This window comes from Trachinotus anak, unplaced genomic scaffold, assembly GCF_046630095.1.
Source record: "Trachinotus anak isolate AG129_WGS33_773 ecotype Australia unplaced genomic scaffold, CSIRO_AGI_Tana_v1 ptg000002l, whole genome shotgun sequence".
In the NCBI taxonomy this organism is placed as follows: domain Eukaryota; kingdom Metazoa; phylum Chordata; class Actinopteri; order Carangiformes; family Carangidae; genus Trachinotus; species Trachinotus anak.
This window is the reverse complement of record NW_027273853.1, coordinates 17,018,546-17,037,371: the sequence shown is the minus strand read 5'-3', so window position 1 is coordinate 17,037,371 and position 18,826 is coordinate 17,018,546. Positions and strand designations below refer to the sequence as shown.

Sequence of the window (18,826 nt, the reverse complement as noted above, 5' to 3'; positions counted from 1 at the left end):
GTCATTGTCTTCAGGATTAAACTGTTTTGTGTGGAATCTTGCGCAAATGTTACATTTCTGCACTGTTAAGATCGCCTATCTCGGTAGCAGTGCTCTGTTTTTTCCATTTCTTTTAGCCACCTTTGGGTGCTCTCCTGTTACAGAACATACATCAACAGTAATGTTGAAAAGCTCAAAAGAAAGAGACGCTGAGCCTGTGGTCTTTTAAGTTAACTGACTTTGAGAGATATGGAGTCTATTGGGGGCTTTGGCCTCTTGGAAAATAGAAATTGCAAAACCAATTACAAGCTTAAGGCACTGATGTGATGAGTTGACAGAGATTTTCACAGTGCTACCAGCATATTTTCACTCAAGCCAACACCACATACATCCTGTGCCAAAATGACAGGAAAGAGAGTTTCAGGAAATTGAGTTTTCTTTCAAGCACCTTTTACCCACTCCCACATTTCAGAGGGAAACCAATACATGCCCCTTGTATAAGTACGGGGAAAAAAACTCCAGTTTCTTCAGTTTTGTTGTACTTATGCCCTCACATACACACAAACACACATGCACCTATACCACAAACACACCAGTTCTTCAACACTCAGCAGTCTTAAGCATCAGGGTGGTGTTGTGGTGAAGCCATATGGGGCGCCACTGCTTGAGAAACTTGGTGATTTGACAGGAGGCCTAAAGAACACACAAACACACACACACACACACAAAGCCTTAATTGACTTGTAAAACTCCACTAAAACACACTTTTATAGAACAAATTTTAGACCAGTTGCACAGGATTTGATATCAACTTCTGCCCAGCTTGCAATTCTGTCACTACCATGCTGTATTTATACACAGTCCAAGGACAATTTATACTTTTCATGATAAAACTGAATAAGCTGTACCAAAGACACCACCAGACTGACAGACTTATATGCATAAAGTTTTTGTGTGAAGTAGTTCTGGCCTGTGTTACTGAGAGTTACTGAGCTGTGCAGGGCAGTAGGCGAAGTGGACAAGGCATTTGTAAGGATATAAATGACCCCTTACTCTTCGTAAATTGACAGCTCAGGCTTTGGTGCTACTTCTTTAAGGCCCTTGTGATCCTCATACTGCTCTTTTTGTTGCAGGAGGCATTCATCCTCAGCCCCAAACTTCAACGGCCGGTCTGAGCAAATACAATTGGGGCTATGATGTATGATTGTGAGTGTTGACTCTGTGGAGCTGGATCAAGCTCTGTGTGGTGGAGATGTTGGCAGGGCCATTCATACCAGTTTCCCTAACCGGTGGCAGAGATAGCTGCAGACACTCCGGCTTTCAGATTCTGTGGAGCTGTAGAGGGGATGTGATTTTTCACAACCAGGCCTAAACTCAGCCAGGTCTCAGCCTCAAGCCTGCCTCCCTACCTGCTAAATGCCTCTGGGAAGTTAACCAGAGGATGAGACAAGGAAACACATGGCAGAGAATGATCCCTCTGGGTTAAAGTGGAGGGTCATTTCTCAATATTACATTTGTCAGGTGGTATCTGGACACTTTGGCCACAGATCTGTGGATGTAAACATAGCCCTCAAGTAATGCTGTAGGGCCATGTCATCCTATCTGATTTCTGCATCCCCAGATCCTGCCTGTCCTCTCCGTGCCTCTGAGAGGGCCTCGACTTTATAAACTGAATAAATTTACCTTTAAGGACCATATGTCTGCAACAGGGACCCCCAGAGCCTATTCACTCACCTGAAGCAGTCAAAACACAACATACTATTCATAATTTAAGGCACAGCATAAGAAATGTTGTGCCTTTAATTGAATTGAACAGGACTACATTTATGTTTTATCATATTTTTAGGTGGTTTGGTTATTTTGCTAGGGTTCACAAAGAATTCATTTATGCGCAGTCTGTCATCGTCTTCCTGATAATCAGCACTAATGTTATGTCAAACAATCTTATCGTAACCTAAATGCTAAGGTGATCAGATAGCATCTCAGCACAAGAGGAATTTAGGTGTGTTTTTTGTCTACACAGCTTTCACTTCTTACTGTACATAACAGAAATGTTGCTGTGTATAACTAATGTTAATCAAACCTACCTGCAAATGGATGTTGTGTTGAAAATGCAGCAAAAAAAGTACTTTGCAGACCTGTGGGATTAGATTGGGGTAGAGGGACTTCAGCTCTCCCAAATCTGAGCAACGGAGAGAGTGAAGGACAAGACATCAGACTGAGACTTAGCTTCTAGGGCTCACTTCAGAGGTGCCTACCTTTTTGGTTTGTTAGATACATATATATATATATATATATATATATATATATATATATATATATATATATATATATATATATATATATATATATATATATATATATATATATATATATATGTATGTATGTTGTGTGTGTGTGTGTGTGTGTGTGTGTGTGTGTGTGTGTGTGTGTGTGTGTGTGATGCATCATTTTGCTTTGGGACCTCTCATCTCCCACTATTTGTGGCAGTAATGTGAGAGATAATTTGGCAATATTTTTAAGTTACAAACAAATACAATATTTCAGCAGCTTTCCTTCCAAACCAAGGTACTTAAAAAAGAAAGGAAAATATGGGCAGTATGTGGTTGTATAAGACAGAGTCCTTTGGTAATTAAATCAGTGCTGATGCTGGCTGATAAGGAGTAAGCCCCTGAGCTGATAAAGAGACGTTCAGGAATTTAGGGTGGAAACAAAATCAGGTGCTGATCCTGAAATGACTCTGAGAGTGCCAAAACCACAAAATGTCCTGAGAGATGAATGAGGATGGAGATTTCATGGAAAATATTCACAGCATCTTTTCATCTTTGCACATTTGACTGGTCCACAACTGAAAATGTATGATGCATGGGAGCAATGCATCCTGCTGTAGGTGTTGGGCTGGGAAATCACAGTCCTCACCTGAGGGGGAGATCTGATGTATTAGTGCTCACAAGCTTTTCATGCAATTATATTGGAATTTCTTGTACACTTTTTACCCACTCCTTAAGACCCTCCCAATGAAAGTGAAAGAGCACTGCTACAACTGTTACTGAAGGACACTTTAGCAGGTGGATGGTAGCCAAACAGAGGCTTGAACCCAAATCCTCTGGCTACATGTTCGTCTCTCCAGCCGTAGGCCACCCCCAAACGTTGGCATTGGTGGTTGTCAGGGGAAACAGACAAGAAGGTGGGATGGAAGTTTGGTTACCAAGCCTAGAAATTACATTTTGGTGCTAAATCCAAGTTTCATCTGGTCTGACCACAAAAGAAGCAGAAGCAGTGGAGGGCCAAAGTAAACTGGGACCTGAGAAGCGGTGTCTGGGACGCCTGAGGAAAGGCAACAAACGTCAGTGTGCCCATAGTTCTCACTGTCTAATGCCTGACTGACTAATCCCTGATATTCCTCCATGATCTAAACCTGCAGCACTCTGTAGCAATAGAACACTGTGGCATTGTGTCCCTGCTCTTAAGGAGTCTGTGATTCATTTACTGGCAGTGCTTTTTGGATCCATGCACTGTATTTTTCTCATCCTCAGCAACTGTAGTGAGATTCATCATTTCAAGACCAAACTAGTTTCTTTGTGTGATTGTTTATGTAAAGGATTTTGACAGTCGTCAATTCACAGCTGTAAAGCAGGAATCCAACACTCAGATTAAAACTGTATTTACTGTTTTGAAGCATCTTTTAATTGTTGTCAGGCATTTAAGCGTTAGTAGTATCTCCAAGACTTTGAGTATGAGTTTGGCACTATGTTGAAATTCCCTACTGATTACACTGGTTCTTTGTGCCATGACAGCACAACTGTGTAATGCTGCAATAGTGCTCTCTGCTGGCAGAAATGAGAAATATAGTAATTCTACCTCATCACATTTCTTTTTTTCATACTAATGCCTGCACGAAAGAATGAATGTTTTTTTTACTTGTATCAAAGATAATGTTTTGTTTTCGTGTTTAAAAAGTATCACCAAATTTTATTTGACAATGCACGTATTTTTTAATTAGACAGTAAAAGCTGGTTATCTGATCCTCTCTATTCTCTTTTCCTTCCAGGTCTGCTTTGCTCTGGTGTCAGATCAGCAGTTCACAATGAGGGTGAAGAGATGAGCCTGCAGCGAACAGCCCTGTCCCTGCAGTTCCTGCCACTGGACGTTTACTGATTCATACAACCCAGAAGACGATGCCCCTGTATCCCAGATAGCACCTCTGAGGACCAGGCCTTCGCAGCACGTATTGTGCATCATGGCAGGAGAGACTCAGCGAATACACGCTGTCAAAGACCTGGACACTGAGTCCAAACTGCAGGATGAGGGGACGGCGCTGGAACAGCAGAGTGACAAAACCACAAAGGAGTCTTCAGAGCACTTTTCAAGCACAGGCACTGAGGCTAGAGCCAGCAGCAGAGGGGCCAAAGCTGAAAAACTAGAGAAGGAAAGGGACTGTCCTCAGCAGCGTGAGGCTGTCATACGGCCACAGCAGGCGGGGAAGATTGACTTCAGGTCACTGCAGAACAGATCCAAATTTGCCACTGACAGGACTTGGTCGAGTGGCAAAGGCAGCCCCCAGTCCCCCAGTGGAAAGGGCCGCAGCCGAGAGAAGGGGAAGCGGTCAGGAAAGGCAGAGCGTGGCAACCCGCAGCAGCTGTACAGACTTAGCATTACAAATCCACGCTCAAACAACCCCACCATTGGTATTGCCTACCCACAGCAGAAGGTTTCGCCACCCAAGAAGTTAGAGACCAGTCGTGGCCCAGTCTCGGGCAGCTACAGATTCCACGTTCCCAGCATACCCGAGAGAGAGGCCGAACTGCAGCAAGAGGAGCTCAACTATAGCCGCTGCTTCCAGGAGGCCTCCTCTAATCTTACCTCCCCAAGCTATACCTCACAGGCACTGGGTTCCTCAAGTGGAACATCATCCCACCCACATCCACCCATGTCACAGCAGCAGCAGCCTGCCTCAATGGAGAACAACAGTGCACAGCCTGGCAGCCAGCTGATCTTGGCTGACTTTCAGCTGAGTGGCTCTAATGCATGGCAGTCTCCTGAAAGGACTTTTAATGGTGCTAACTATGGGGTTTCATCACAAAAATCCACTGCCCTTACAGAAGCCAGTAAGGCAAGTGCCTTTGTGCCTGGTCCGTTTCAATATGGATATCATTTTCTGGAAGAATCAACCTCTGACTCTTTCCCCTGTGAACAGAACCCCCCATCCCAAGACTTTACAGACCCCTCCCTGGGTTCTGTTCATGTGACCCACAACTCCTTTTCCTTTACACCTGGAGAAGGACAAACCATGGCTCAAAACAGCACGCAGTTCAGTAATGAACAGCAGTCAGAGGAACGAAGCTCTTATTCTCACTCCCCACAGTCACAGTTTATTCAAGGGGTATCATCCTCCATCCACTGTCCTAGGAATCTGAGTGAGGACTCAGCCAGCAGTGACAGCTCTGGCTCCAGTTCACAGCAGTCAGAGCAGGGAAAGGCCGCCCTGCCTGAAAGCACAGACGCTACTTTACAGGCAGACGGTAGGGATGCAACCATCATCTCGGGGAGTAAGAGGAACTGTCACCCCAAAGACACAGCTGCCAGCCAAAGAACATTCATACAAGGAAGTGTGCACCATGCAAGAAATATTTCACAAGGTCCAGGCTCGCAAATGCACTTTTCCAGCAAAACATTTAACAGCCCTCCAGTCAGTAACATTCATACAGGCTCAATGCCTTTTGATAAAAACATTAATAATAAGGTTCTAAATAGGTTACCACACTCCTGGGAAGGTCCTGGTAAAACATATTCACCAGCTGATCAAAATACAATTCAGTATTCTGACATGAATGATAAGTTTCAGTTTCAGAACCAGCCAGCACTTGACCAAAGGCCAAATTCATCTAAAAATAGCAGGATGCCCTGGCAGCAGATACGGCCAACCTCTGCCATGCCGAACCAAAACAGAATTGAGTTATCTAGGCAAATAAGCAATCAAAAATTGGCTTACATTGTTTCCCCCTCTGACTGGCAGGATGACAGTAAATCACATAAACACAGCTCACTGAAAAACCCCAGCTCATTTCAGAATAGCAGAACTAGTGATGGGTTTTCAAACCAAAGACAGGAGGTTGTAAAACACAGCAGTAATACAGTCTCAACTTTTAAAGTGGAGATGAGCCACGCACAAGTATGTGAGTCCAAGAATAAGGCGGTATATTTCGGACTCAACCAGTCTCTTCCAGTGCCTTCAAGAAACTATGGCTATCCACCATTACAGGTCCCACCTATGGGACTAATGATGGTGTCACCTTATGAATCCCCATTGCCCTCCCCAGTTCATAACCCTGCATCTAGTAGTACCTGCTCTTCCCTCTCCCCAGCATCCACCAGCCCTGTTAACATCAGTTCAGAGGACAGTCAAATGTCCAAGTCAGCACCCACTCACACATTTTATCACCAGCCCCAAACCAAATCTCAGTTACCCTCAGATCACCTGTCCTCTCAGCCCCACCAGTATCATTCTGATGCTTCACGAAACCTTCCATACACACCGGACAGAGCCAAAGAAGACATGATGAGCTACCTGCAAAACAACACACATCCAAAGACAGCTATGGATGGAAACAAAGGTTACATGGATAGTTTTGGGGTGGAGCATCACCAGCCTCCACCACCATACTCTGCGCATCAGCTGTTAGCCACCTCATTAGCCACTGCAAATCTTGACCAATTAGATGTCCTTCTCACATGCAAGCAGTGTGATCAGAATTTTAATAACCTGGCTTCATTTCTAGGCCATAAACAATACTGTGCTCAACACACGTTTGCACAAAATGACCTCAAAGACATATCAAAGATGGAGGATGGCAAAAAGCTTCATGCAGAACCATCAAAAGCAGTTCCAGCGGTGTCAAATGTTTCACTATCCAGGTGCCCATCTGACCTACACCTATCTCTGTTGGGCCTCAATAAAAACGGAGAACTGATATCTGACAGTGAAACAAAAGGAGACAGTAAGGAAGATCCCATGAAGCTCAACTTGTTCTCTGGCCCTGGTAACCTCCCTGTCACTCTCCCTGAGTTGGAAATGGAGGATGCCAAGTTAGACAGCCTAATCACTGAAGCCTTGAATGGACTGGGCTATCAGTCAGACAATGCAGAGATAGACAGCAGCTTTATTGATGCATTTGCTGATGATGACCTCACCACTGTCAAAGCAACGTCAAACAAACAATGTCTGAAAACCAAAGAATCCCTGGTGTTTGAGAGCAAAAATAAACAATCAACAGATGATGACAGGTCTTTCGTACAGGGAAAGCATTTTTATGACTCTGATGTTGAGAGCCCTGAGACAGATAAACAGTACACAGAAAGCAAACTTGAGAAAATATCTCTGAATTTGGAACAAGATGAGAAAATTAACATAAAAAAAGAAGTCTCTCATAAAAATTCAAGAGTTGCCTCAAGGGAAAAGCTGCGGGAACAAGAAAGCAAAGTGAAAGAGGCAAGAAAACTGTGCAAGAGTGAGGATGACAACACAAGTACACAAAGGTTTCTCTTATCCAGCAAGTTTTCTGAGCGTTGTGGTGTTAACAGCTTTCAGGACAGCTCTGCACTTCGAGGGTCAATGCCCTCGCAGGCCTCTACATCTCCAACCTCAAGAACTGCAATGAAAGAGAGCAAGAGGAAAAGCACTGGAGGGGGCACCTGGAGCAAAGAACTTATTCACAAAATAGTTCAACAGAAAAATAAGCTCCATAAGCTTCATGTTAAAGGTACTAAAAACCTCCAGTTTTCCTTGGTGATGGAGAGACTGACTCCCACTGTACAGAACCCTGCATTTGGAGAATACGACTATGTCTCAGACTCAGATGATGAATGTGAGCCTGTAAAGATAGCAAGCCAAGGCCGGCTAAATCAGAGTAGTCGCTGTAAATACACATACACTAAGGAGTGCAAATGGCGAGCAAGAAGTGAGAGGGACCAGGCAGCATGGAGACATGAGTCGAAGGAGTGTTTTGAGGTGAAAAAAAGTGAGGAAGTTTCTCTCTCGCCTGAGAAACATGGTTCTCACCAAAGACTCAGGAGAAGGGGTAGCAGGTCATCCACAAGCAGTGAACTCAGCACATCTGTGAGTGTTTCTAGTGATAGTATCAACAGCCCCAAAAGCATTGACCGCACTGACTCAGACTGTGAAAGGAAGACAGACATCAAAAAGAAAGAGCCTTCAGAGCAGAAAACCTATGAAAGGTCCTCCCCACAGAAGTTATGTAAAGAGTCCAGCACACTAGCACTGACATTCACTAAATCTGTCAGGAAGTATAATACTGACAAAGCCATTCTTTCTGATAACAAAGACAGTACAGAGGATCCAAAGAAGAATCACTCAAATCCAGAAGTTGCTGAGCTAGTGTCATCCTCACAAAAAGCAAAAGATACAATGAAAAACTTTGAAAAAAGCAAAAGCTCTCATACAAAATCAAGAGAGAAGCCGGTGTCTCACAGAAAAGAAACCGGCACAACAGTCAGTTCAGACAGAAACGCCCTACAGAGAGCCGATAATCTGCACCCCAAAGAAGAACCAACACAGAGTAGCAGTGCAGATAACAAGCCACTACAGTTTGATTCACACTCTCCCACCATCAACAAAGAAACTGATTTCAATATTGACAGAAACACAAAGGGCAAAAGCAGAGAGGGGCCCCAAGTCACACAGCCAGAGTTATCACACAGTACCACATTTGAAAAACAGAGTGACAGCGTCTGCATGGTGAAAGAGGCCATTACTTTAGGCAATGACCTAGACACACACAAGCCTGCATCTCTATGCACCTCTTTGATGGATGAGGTGTGCCTATCTCCAACTGAAAGCCAGGGCCCATTGATACAAAAAGACACGCTCCACCTCATGCCCTACCCTCTGGATCAGGAACAGGGGCTCATGAAATCTCCACTTTCATTTGACACCTCGTCAATGTTCGGGGACCTCACAGGATTCGACAGTGGCCTTTACTCAGATATGCCGATTCAGAAAGAAGGATTCAATTCAATAGAGAACACAGCTGATAAAAAGGAAGAGTTTGTGTCATCCTTCTCTCCCTTTCTTGAACAAAGAGACTGGAACCTTATAGTTAGCCCAGTGCTGCCAGATGAGATATCTCAGTACAAAGACAACTCTGAGAAATCTAATGAAAAGAAACCAGATTACAGTCACGTCCCTTTGTCTCTGCCAGAAAAAATAATTGACTACAGTGCAAACAGCTGTGCATCAGAGGATGAGCTTGAGATAAAGAGAATAGTGAATGAGCTTGAGAACCAGCTGCAGACAACTAAGTTGGAAAGCCCACCATTGCTAGCTCAGAATGCCCCCAAGCAGCTGCAAATGAGCAAATTTACACCTTTACAGCTGAGTGATGAGTCAGAGAGTGAAGGCACTGTTCTGGATATGAGGTGCCCTGTGCAAACGATAGATGTGCCAGTGACCAGAATGCCCTCAGAGCCTTTCACTGAACCAGGACTCCCGTGGTCCAGTCCATTCCAGTTTGAGCTAATGGGTGGACACCACAGTCCCAGCACTCCAATTAACAATGAACCAAGGGCACTTGAACATTTTAATGAAAAAGAAAATGATGCACCAAATATGATAGGCACAGCCTCACTTATTGAACACTCACAGCTCCACTGTGACCAAAACTCAGAGGAGAGAAGTGCTCAAAAACAGACTCCTGTAGAAAGTACAAAGGAAGAAATTTTAGAACAGAAGAGATATGCAGAAAACCTCATGAAAAGCCTGGAGGTGATTTCAGACTCTATATTCAAAAAAGAACCCATTATATCAGAACACAAGGAGCTGAATGTCACCTCTCTCACCAGTCAACAACATCAAGAAATTGAATGTCAAGCAGCTGATGCAGTTGAGAAAGAAGATCACAACGAAAAGGAAGCAATTACTGGGAAGAAGAATACATTATCACCTCCAAATATCAATGAGCGGAAGGATGATATTGAATTCATTCTGAATGAGTCACAGTCATCTCTCTCCAACAGCTCTGACCCCACACTCGATGGAAACCAGCCAATTTCATCGCAGCCAAGTGAGCCCTTAGAAAACGATGATAGTAAGGGTGAGACTAAAGTCACATCAGAGGAGGATATCACTGAGAATAGTAATTTGATTGAGTCTGCTCACTGTTCAAGTGTGGTGACACATGACCCACATCTGGTTGAGGAGTCCTGTGGGAGCAATAATGTAGAAGACAATGTGAATCAGTTGTATAAAAACTATAGTGATGGCCAAGAGCATTCAACTATGGATAGCTATGAGGAAGCACAGGCAGTGAAGGGAATCTTGGGTCAATCTGGCAGTCATCCTTCATCACCTGCTCTACCTGACCTCAGTCAAGACATTGGGAAGAAAATGTCAGATACGGTGAAAACAGCATTACAAGAGCAATCCACTGATAACCATGATGGTAATCCTGGAGACATTATTTCATCACATACTGGTGAACTGAAAGTGGAGCGCTCAGACAATCCAATGGAGGCAGTTGAAACAGTAAAACAAGATCATTTCATTGGACTTTCTCCCTCTAAAAATTGTAGTCCTGCTAAGATTTATGACTCAAGTCCAACAATGGATTTGTCAGTGGAGATAGTCACCATGGAAAAGCCCTGCAGTCCAATACTAGTGGAGACCAACACAGAGAGTTCTAGTCACTGCTCAGCCTTCCAAGACACCCAGTCCATAGAGGGACAAACCAGTCTGTTGATGCTTTCACATGCTGACAGTGATTCCTCCAAAGCTACTTCATTCAATGACTCTTTGAAACCTGAAGCAGGTCTTGCCTTTGACACCATTCAGAAACAAGAAGAGATTTTACATGTTCAGGACATCAAAGAACATCTTCCTATTAATTTCATGGCAAGTCACCAAAATTCACCGTGCAGAGAGGAGGTGGAAGAAACTCACTCCCTTTTTCTACACACTGCCCCACCAACCAGTCCTCTTTTATCAACCTCTCTTCAAATAGCCATGCAGAAATCAGACCTAGAGGATGATTCATGTCAGTCACAAAGCAAATGTCATGCTAAGTCTGCTGATGAAGGCTCAAGTCAAAATGTAAAACCCCCCTTAAGCAATGATGACAACCAAAGTGTCAAAGAAGCTCTAAACAGTGATGAACAATTGAACACAACAGCTGAGATGGAGTATTCTTTGATAAGCCCACCTCACCTGGACTTGGGAATCACAGAGTGTAAAATCCCCAGCCCTGAAACCACCAGTCCCTCTACACTTCCTGTGACTAGCACAGCAGAACCTCCAGAGGGCCTTGAAAAGAGTGATCCAATGTACGATTTCAAGCTCAGCCCTCTCAACTACAACAGCATATCTGATGAACCTCCACACCTGAATCAATATGACTACATACCAATTTCACCAGCCAGTAAACCTGAGGAAAATGCAGACATCAAGAGTCCCATAGATGACTGTGAACCATGTGACTTGAGCATTAGCCCAGCACTGATTTTTAACAGAACTGAAACAGATGCAGTGGTATCACTGAATGCAGACCCTGAAGCCAAACTACATTTATCAGATGAACCACTGGTCCTTCAGCAGAGTATAAAATTCACATGTTTTTCATTGGGTCTCCCTGCTGAACTCAAAATCACAAATCCCTCAGCTGGCAATGTAAAGAAAGACTTGGAGAATCACCATAATCCAGTTGAACATATTGAGCAATTGCATATTTGTGCTGAAATGCTGGGAAAGGTTGATACAGTGAATTTAGATTCTCACAAGGCCTCTGCTGAGGATAGTTCACTGCTCAGAAAAGATGTTTCAGATGGTCTGCCCAATCCTAAACCACCGGTCGTCTGTGAAAATGAACAAATGCCTCTTCCACAAGACCCATCAGAGAGGCAACCAACAGTAGAGATGGGCCAGTGTTCAACAACAGACCAAGTACACAAAGAAATACCACAAAAAAAGACACAGAGCAACACTCAACAGGGGAAAGTGGTCTGTGAAATCTGCTTCATGTGTTTCAGGACTGTGCCAGGGTTAAAGAGACATAAGGCCATGAAACATTTGGTCAGAGCGGAAAAACACATCGGCCCACAGAACACAACATCAAACCATCAGGGAAAGATGCTTATTTATGAAGCATCACAAACCACAGAGAAAGAGCATAAAGATGATTCACAGACCTGTTACCCAACAAAAATAGATGGGCTGTCTGAGACAAGTAGCACTCTCCTATCTAAAGCAGCAGAGGCTGAGTCAGTCCTGGAGGAAATGGCAACTGAGACAAGTGCAGTGGCAATGGATGAAATAGGACATCAAAACTCTCTGCTGCCAACAAAAGCAAAGAAGAACACCAAAGCTAGAAGAAACAGAAGCAGCGAGGTAAACATAAAGCCTGACCCTTTCTCTGATGAGATTCTGAATATATTAAAAACGGACATACTTCAAGCTATAACTCCTGATTTCAAAAGCAGTGGACTACAGGGGAACTGCAAATCCCCTGACGAAGTGGTGAAAATCACTGACACAGCTGTTACTGAAAGGGAGGAATTCCCTCACCCTCTTACTTCAGACTCTGGTTTTGACAATCCATCCCAACTTCTAACAAAAGAGACAAGTGCACGTAATGAAACGGTGGAGCTAAATCAAATGGCTGATGCAGAGGAAATGAAATGCACAAGCATGGCTGAGATGGCAAATGGGGAAGTATGTACAGATAATAATGTGGAAAGCGCTATATGTGTAGAAAAGGATATAATCAGAGAATGTGATGATTCCAGAAAGACTGTGGAGGAGATGAGCGAACAGGAAGGACCAGAAAAGAGCCTTGCCGAGGAGATTCTTAGGAAAGTGTCAGTCGATATAAAATGCGAGAACAACAGTGGCCCCTCAGACGAGTTACAGCCTCTCTCCTGTTTGAATTCTTCCCCTCTCAGTCCTCCTGGTATAAGTTCCGATCTGAAGGCCTTACTTGACGACGACACCACGTTCTCACAGCTGTTCCCCAGAGATGAGGAGGCAAAAAGGAAAAAGAGCCCAAGGGTGTACAGCAAAAGAAACAAAAGACAGAAGCTACTGCCCGATGCAAATGTGACGCAGGATTATCCTCCATCAGAATCTTTCATGCAAAATAAAGATCAGTATATGGAAAACCAAGCAGAGCAGACATTCACTGTCAATCAAACTAACCGCTGTGAATACGAGACAATATCTATTGATGATGCCATCATGTTGAATATGTGCCACAACAGCGCATTGAAGGCTGATGCCAAGCCATTGTCAGATGTTAAACAAGGTGATCAGGAAGATGCTCATGAGGATATTAAAGAGCTTGGCAACAATTCCTTGAATCCACTTGAGAGCACCATTGATAAATCCTCAATTGAATGGAGTGGCTCCGCTGATTTCGCAGGCTTTGATGCAGGCTCTACAGTGACCTCTGACCCCAGAACCTGTAAACCAGAAGTGCCAACTGCTCCTTGCCCTCTGCCCCTGCCTGCTGTTCCATATCCCATAGAGCCATGTGTCACAGAGAGTGTCCAGACCTTCCACAGCATTGACATCCAAAACATCAACACCAAATTTCAGCTTCCTGAGATTCAGTTCTTTGACTCTAATAATGAAATCTCAGTGGCTCCTAGTATTGCAACTGTTGAAATGGAGAACAGAGATGATGAAAAGTCCAAGAAAGTAACAGAGCGGCGAGGCAGGAAACGGCAAGATGGTGGAATAAAGGTAAAAGATAAGCAGTACAAGTGTAAAGTGTGCTTCACTTGGTTCCTCACCCTGGGTGAGCTGAACTTTCACAAGTTATCCCACAACCCCTCTCCACCTCCAACCTGCTACATGTGTGTCCAGCGGAAATTCAGCTCCAGGGAGCAACTGAGAGACCATCTGAGGGAGAAACATGCCAAGAACAAGACGGGTATCTGGACCTGTGGAATGTGCTTGAAGGAGATATCAGATGTGTGGATGTACAACGAACATTTACGAGAGCATGCCACTCAGTTTGCCCGGAGGGGTCAGACTCAAGGTTCCATATTAGACATTCCAGGCTGCTTCATGCAGGAGACAGCTGTGAAGAACTTTATCACCTCAATCATGCAGCACCGCCCCAGCAAAGCCATCAGAGAGTCTAACAAAGCCACTAAAGAGCAGGAAAAAGCTACTGCTGCTGACAGCACTGTGGGAGAGGGTAAAATCCCTGAGGGGTCTGAGCCAAAAGTTCACAAAAGTAAAAGCAGCAGTGGAGCGGGCGGGAAGCAGAGCACATTAACCCCGCTTGAGGTCCTCCACAACACAGGTCCTCCACAACCTAAAAGTGTGGAGATGCATCCCAACTGCAAAGACCCTTCAAGAGACTGCCACCACTGTGGGAAACAGTTCCCTAAGCCATTCAAACTCCAGAGACATTTAGTGGTTCACAATCTGGAAAAGATTTTCCTGTGTCACAAATGTCCTGTCTCTTATCAGGATTCCCAGGCGCTGAAAGACCACCTGAAGAGAGCACACGAGGAGGTGGACGAACTGGATTCAAAACACACCACCCTTTACACCTGCGAGCTCTGTGCTGATGTCATGCATGTGATTAAAAAATCCTTCATCTGCAGCACCTGTAACTATACCTTCTCTAAGAAGGAACAGTTTGATCGTCACATGGAAAAGCACCTGTCTGGTGGGAACAAAATTTTCAAATTCCGAGGTGTTCTCAGACCTGTCAAAGCATCTGCATCCAGAGAAGATGAATGTGATTCACCTGCAAGTAAGAAGAGGAGAATTCTCTCTGACAGTCTGCATGAAAGTAGCTCAGACAGTGGCATTGCCAGTGTGAGCTCACTGCACTTAAATCAAAGCTCTGAAACGCAGTCTTTGAAACCCTCTGTGTCCACAGCAGACGACTCCACACAAACCATTGCAAATGAATACCACAGTGACACAAACAGTGCAAATGTGAAGACCGAGGACATGGTTGAGGACTACTCTGAACTACTTGTAGAGCTTGAGAAATGTATTCACATGGGCTCATCGGAGTCTACTACACCCAAGAAAGAGGAAATTGACCCAACGCCTTCACCTAATCCTGATAAAGAGGGAAATGGAAAATCAATTACTGAGCCATGTGATGTGAAAGAGGAGAATGAGTCAGTGTGCATTAGAGCAGAGACAAGCTTATGGTCAACATCTAAAGAGAGCAGTAGTGTGGGGGAGGACATTATTAAAGCTAAGGAAGGCTCAGCTGAAGGTGACACAGCTGAGCCTGAAGAAAAAACAGATTTTCTTCCTCCTAGCGAGGACTCTTTTGTCAGCTTAAGAGAAAATCAAATCATTTCAAAGACACCTGAGTCAGCGAAGCATGATTTAGCTGTTGACGTGATGGACCAGCAGAGGGATGATGAGCAGTGGCAGCACACGTCAAAAGCTTCTAATAATGACAACAAACAGCAAACCTTAGTTCACGGTATTGAGCAAGAAGGTAGCAGTCAGACGAAAGACAAAGCTGCCAAAACAAATGACAACACTAAAAACAACACTACAAGTAGCAGCATGAAGGCTCCAGAATCAACACCAGTCCTCCACTCCAAAGTTTCCCTCAACACTTCTGTTGCAAATGAGGACAAAGAATCTCTGAGACCACAGAAGAAGAGGAAGGACATGAAATCCCCCCACAGCCTGCAGAGGGTTTCCTCTCCAGCCACACAAGAGAACTTTGGTGTTGAGTCTAGGGCCAAAAAGAAATTTCGCCCCAGCAAGTGTGCAAATCCCTCTCTTCAAAGAAAATCAGACGGACCCAGTGAATACCCTGTGCTGTCCTCAGTACGGGACGATGTTGTGAGCAACAAAATAGTTTCTAAGTGCAAGACTTCAAACTTGGGTTTGCAGTCAAAAAGAAGTTTGCTTGATAGCTGTACTCCAAAGAAAACTGAGATTGTTAATCCTCTGAATGGGGATTATAAAGCCAAAAAGGGACCTCTGGGACGGCCTTTGCATCCCCCTATTTCTAAAGTGTCTTCAGTTCCTATGAACAATTCTTTGAATAAATCTAGGCCAAAGATGGGGGTGAGGTCAATGGAGAGTCATTCCTACCGGACAGCAGAGTCCCAGAACCACCTCTTAAGCCAGTTGTTTGGCCAAAAACTCACTAGCTTTAAGATTCCTTTAAGGAAGGACACATCAGAATCTATTAACTGAGCGGGGTTTGAGGGTTCTGTGAATAAGAGAATATAAATGTTTAAGACAATTCATTATGGTGGATGAGATTGCACAGCTCTATTCTGTGAAATACTATCTTTAAATACTTACATAGTCACTTTATGTCTTCTTTGTACATGTGTTTTTATTACACAAATGTGAGGACGAATGGCAGATATGAATTTTGGGTCAAAAATGAATATGCTATTTTCAAAAAAATCATTGAACTTTTTTTCTGCTTTTCCTTTGTTGGACACTATCTGTTTCAGAGATTATATGTCATTTACATAAAGGAAAGGAAAAAAGAATACTTGAAAATACAGTCAAATATGTTCTTCTAAGAAATGCATGTTCATTTTGCATTCAAAACATGATTTTATCAGTTTAAGTCTTTTTACAAACGACGTCAAAACTGACTTGGACTTTTGTCTGTGCACCTTTCGTACATGCTTCCAACGTATTCCTTTTGTATTATTTTTTAACTTTACTGTACTGCATTGACATCGATCATTTTAGCCTTTTGTATAAATATTACCTGGTGCTACATTGTGTTTTATTGTAATGTGAATGCCAATTTCCTCGGAAGGGAACATGAGATCTGTAGCAGTTACAGTACATTCATCCAACTGACTTTACTAGTTCTCTGTTGTTTATTAAAGATACTGTGTAAACCATCCAATTACTTTATATGTAGACTGATAGAGCACAAAATTAGGAAAGCTTCCGATGTATAAACTCAGGTGCATACAAGGACATCACAGTCCCAAGACCTGTATTCAGAGTTCTTCCCATGCACTGATAATACCACACACAAATCACAAACTCAATCATCTGTGTCTGTAACTCCAACTGTTTAATTATGAATAGTATTTACTAGGACAACAAAGGTGCTTTATCTTGTTTATACTGTATGTATCTTATATTGTATAATATTGTAGGTAGATTATTGTTTGGTGTAATGCTTCATGTCAAAGTTTTATTTTAATAATGTGCAAAAAGAGAAGAGAAGAAAGGGAAATGCAGTGCCTCTTGCAAGTTGTAAAGTGGTTCACTAAGTGCCTCTTTTATAGTTGGTTATTAAAGATCTGTATTGGTCTCTCCTTGCTCTTTTCTTCCTTTGTTCATGACATGTTTTGCAAATGTTCCCACTTCTATCCCTGCGGACTGCAGCTGTCACCACATGCATCAAACACTGGAAGCATTGGAAGCTGCTTGTGCCTGGAGGCAAAAACAGGTGCGCAACAACAAAGTCTGACTTTTTTTTTTTTTTTTTTTTGTCTTCAGATCAGCACTTCAATGAGATCACTCATCATCTGAAAGATGAGCATAAATGTATCTTTACTACAGGGAAACATTCAGCAGAAGACAATCACATCCATCCAACCATATGTTCGTCTCCACGAGCAATGTCACGCAGGCAGCGAGGAGCTCACACTTCTGTGACGCTTTTGTCATGTTGCTCTCTCACCATGTGTAAAATGGCTTCTATTCCTACATGAACATTTTTTCATCATCACATAGGAATAAAAAGCCATAGTACACAGTGGCATACATGTAGAAACACATGGGCTGAATATGAAGAGTGGTGTTCTCACATCATCCACTGAGTTACTTAGAGACCTGCAAAAAAGGGCAGCAAGAAAAGAGGGAAGACAGAAAAGAGGTTATTTTTTTTTGTCAAGGACTGAAGTTCAAGCAGTGAGCTATTGTGGAATAAAATAAAACACCTTATGTCATTCTTTAACTGTGGATGTGATTGAAACTGAGGTTTGTACAAAAAAAAAAGAACATGAAATTCCAGCAGACTAATCAACACACAAAAACTCATCTGTCTGATGATTACAAACATATTCTTACATATGGCAATATGGCTACTTTTTCTTCAAATCGCATATCTAATGCACTGTACACTTATATATTATAATAAGTTGCTTATAATAAGTTCATAAGTTGCTATATCCCTTTATAATGCATTGGGATGTCTTGTAACTACATGTTTTAGGCCTGACAACAAAGCAAGGGAGTTTATTGGGTTTATTATGGGCATATTGCTGCATTCTGTAAACATAATAAACAACTATCAAGTCATGTGTTGATTCTAACACCATCTTGAGAGACCATGGCAGACATTCAGTGAAAGTGTGGAGAACCGCAGTGTTTTTGTTGAAATAACTTCTGTAATTAATTTAGTGGGAATACTGGTTTGGCAGCACCCGCAGAGACCGTATTTTTGGATTCACTGATGACAGCAGAAAATACAGCAAGCATTATTGTCATTGAATTATGGCCCTTCTCTGTTCAACTCACTACTCATTGTATCAGAGTTTTACCTGCTGGATAGAATTCAAATACATAAAGGTATGCTGACCAGCATGTTATATTTTGACCCCCGTTACAGTCTAGTAAAGGTCATGAACAACAAATTCACCCTCACTGTTACTGACTCAGACAAGGAGCTGTCTTGAAGCCATATCGCCAAGCTAATCACTCTCTCTCCATCTTTTATAATTTGTTTGTTTATAGAAATCACAGTAATGTTCAGAAAGTTTTGTTATCTTTTATGCAAATTGGCAAAAGCCCCTTGAAGCATTTCTGATACTTACCGTAATACTCAAGAGCCTTTTTCAGATATCTGTTTAACATTTG

The 18,826-nt window shown here is 43.0% G+C and overlaps 1 protein-coding gene across 5 annotated transcripts in view; it reads left to right on the top strand.

Annotated features, from left to right (window-relative positions):
- znf469 (zinc finger protein 469) overlaps positions 1–17,280 on the top strand; it is a 181,108-nt gene extending 163,828 nt beyond the window's left edge. For all 5 annotated transcript variants that reach the window (XM_071502919.1, XM_071502911.1, XM_071502902.1 and 2 more), the window contains one exon: positions 4,031–17,280. In XM_071502919.1, coding sequence (XP_071359020.1) covers positions 4,220–16,180 — 11,961 coding nt within the window. In that variant the 5' untranslated portion in view covers positions 4,031–4,219 and the 3' untranslated portion in view covers positions 16,181–17,280. The remainder of the gene's footprint in view (positions 1–4,030) is intronic.
- Positions 17,281–18,826: the final 1,546 nt, after the last annotated feature.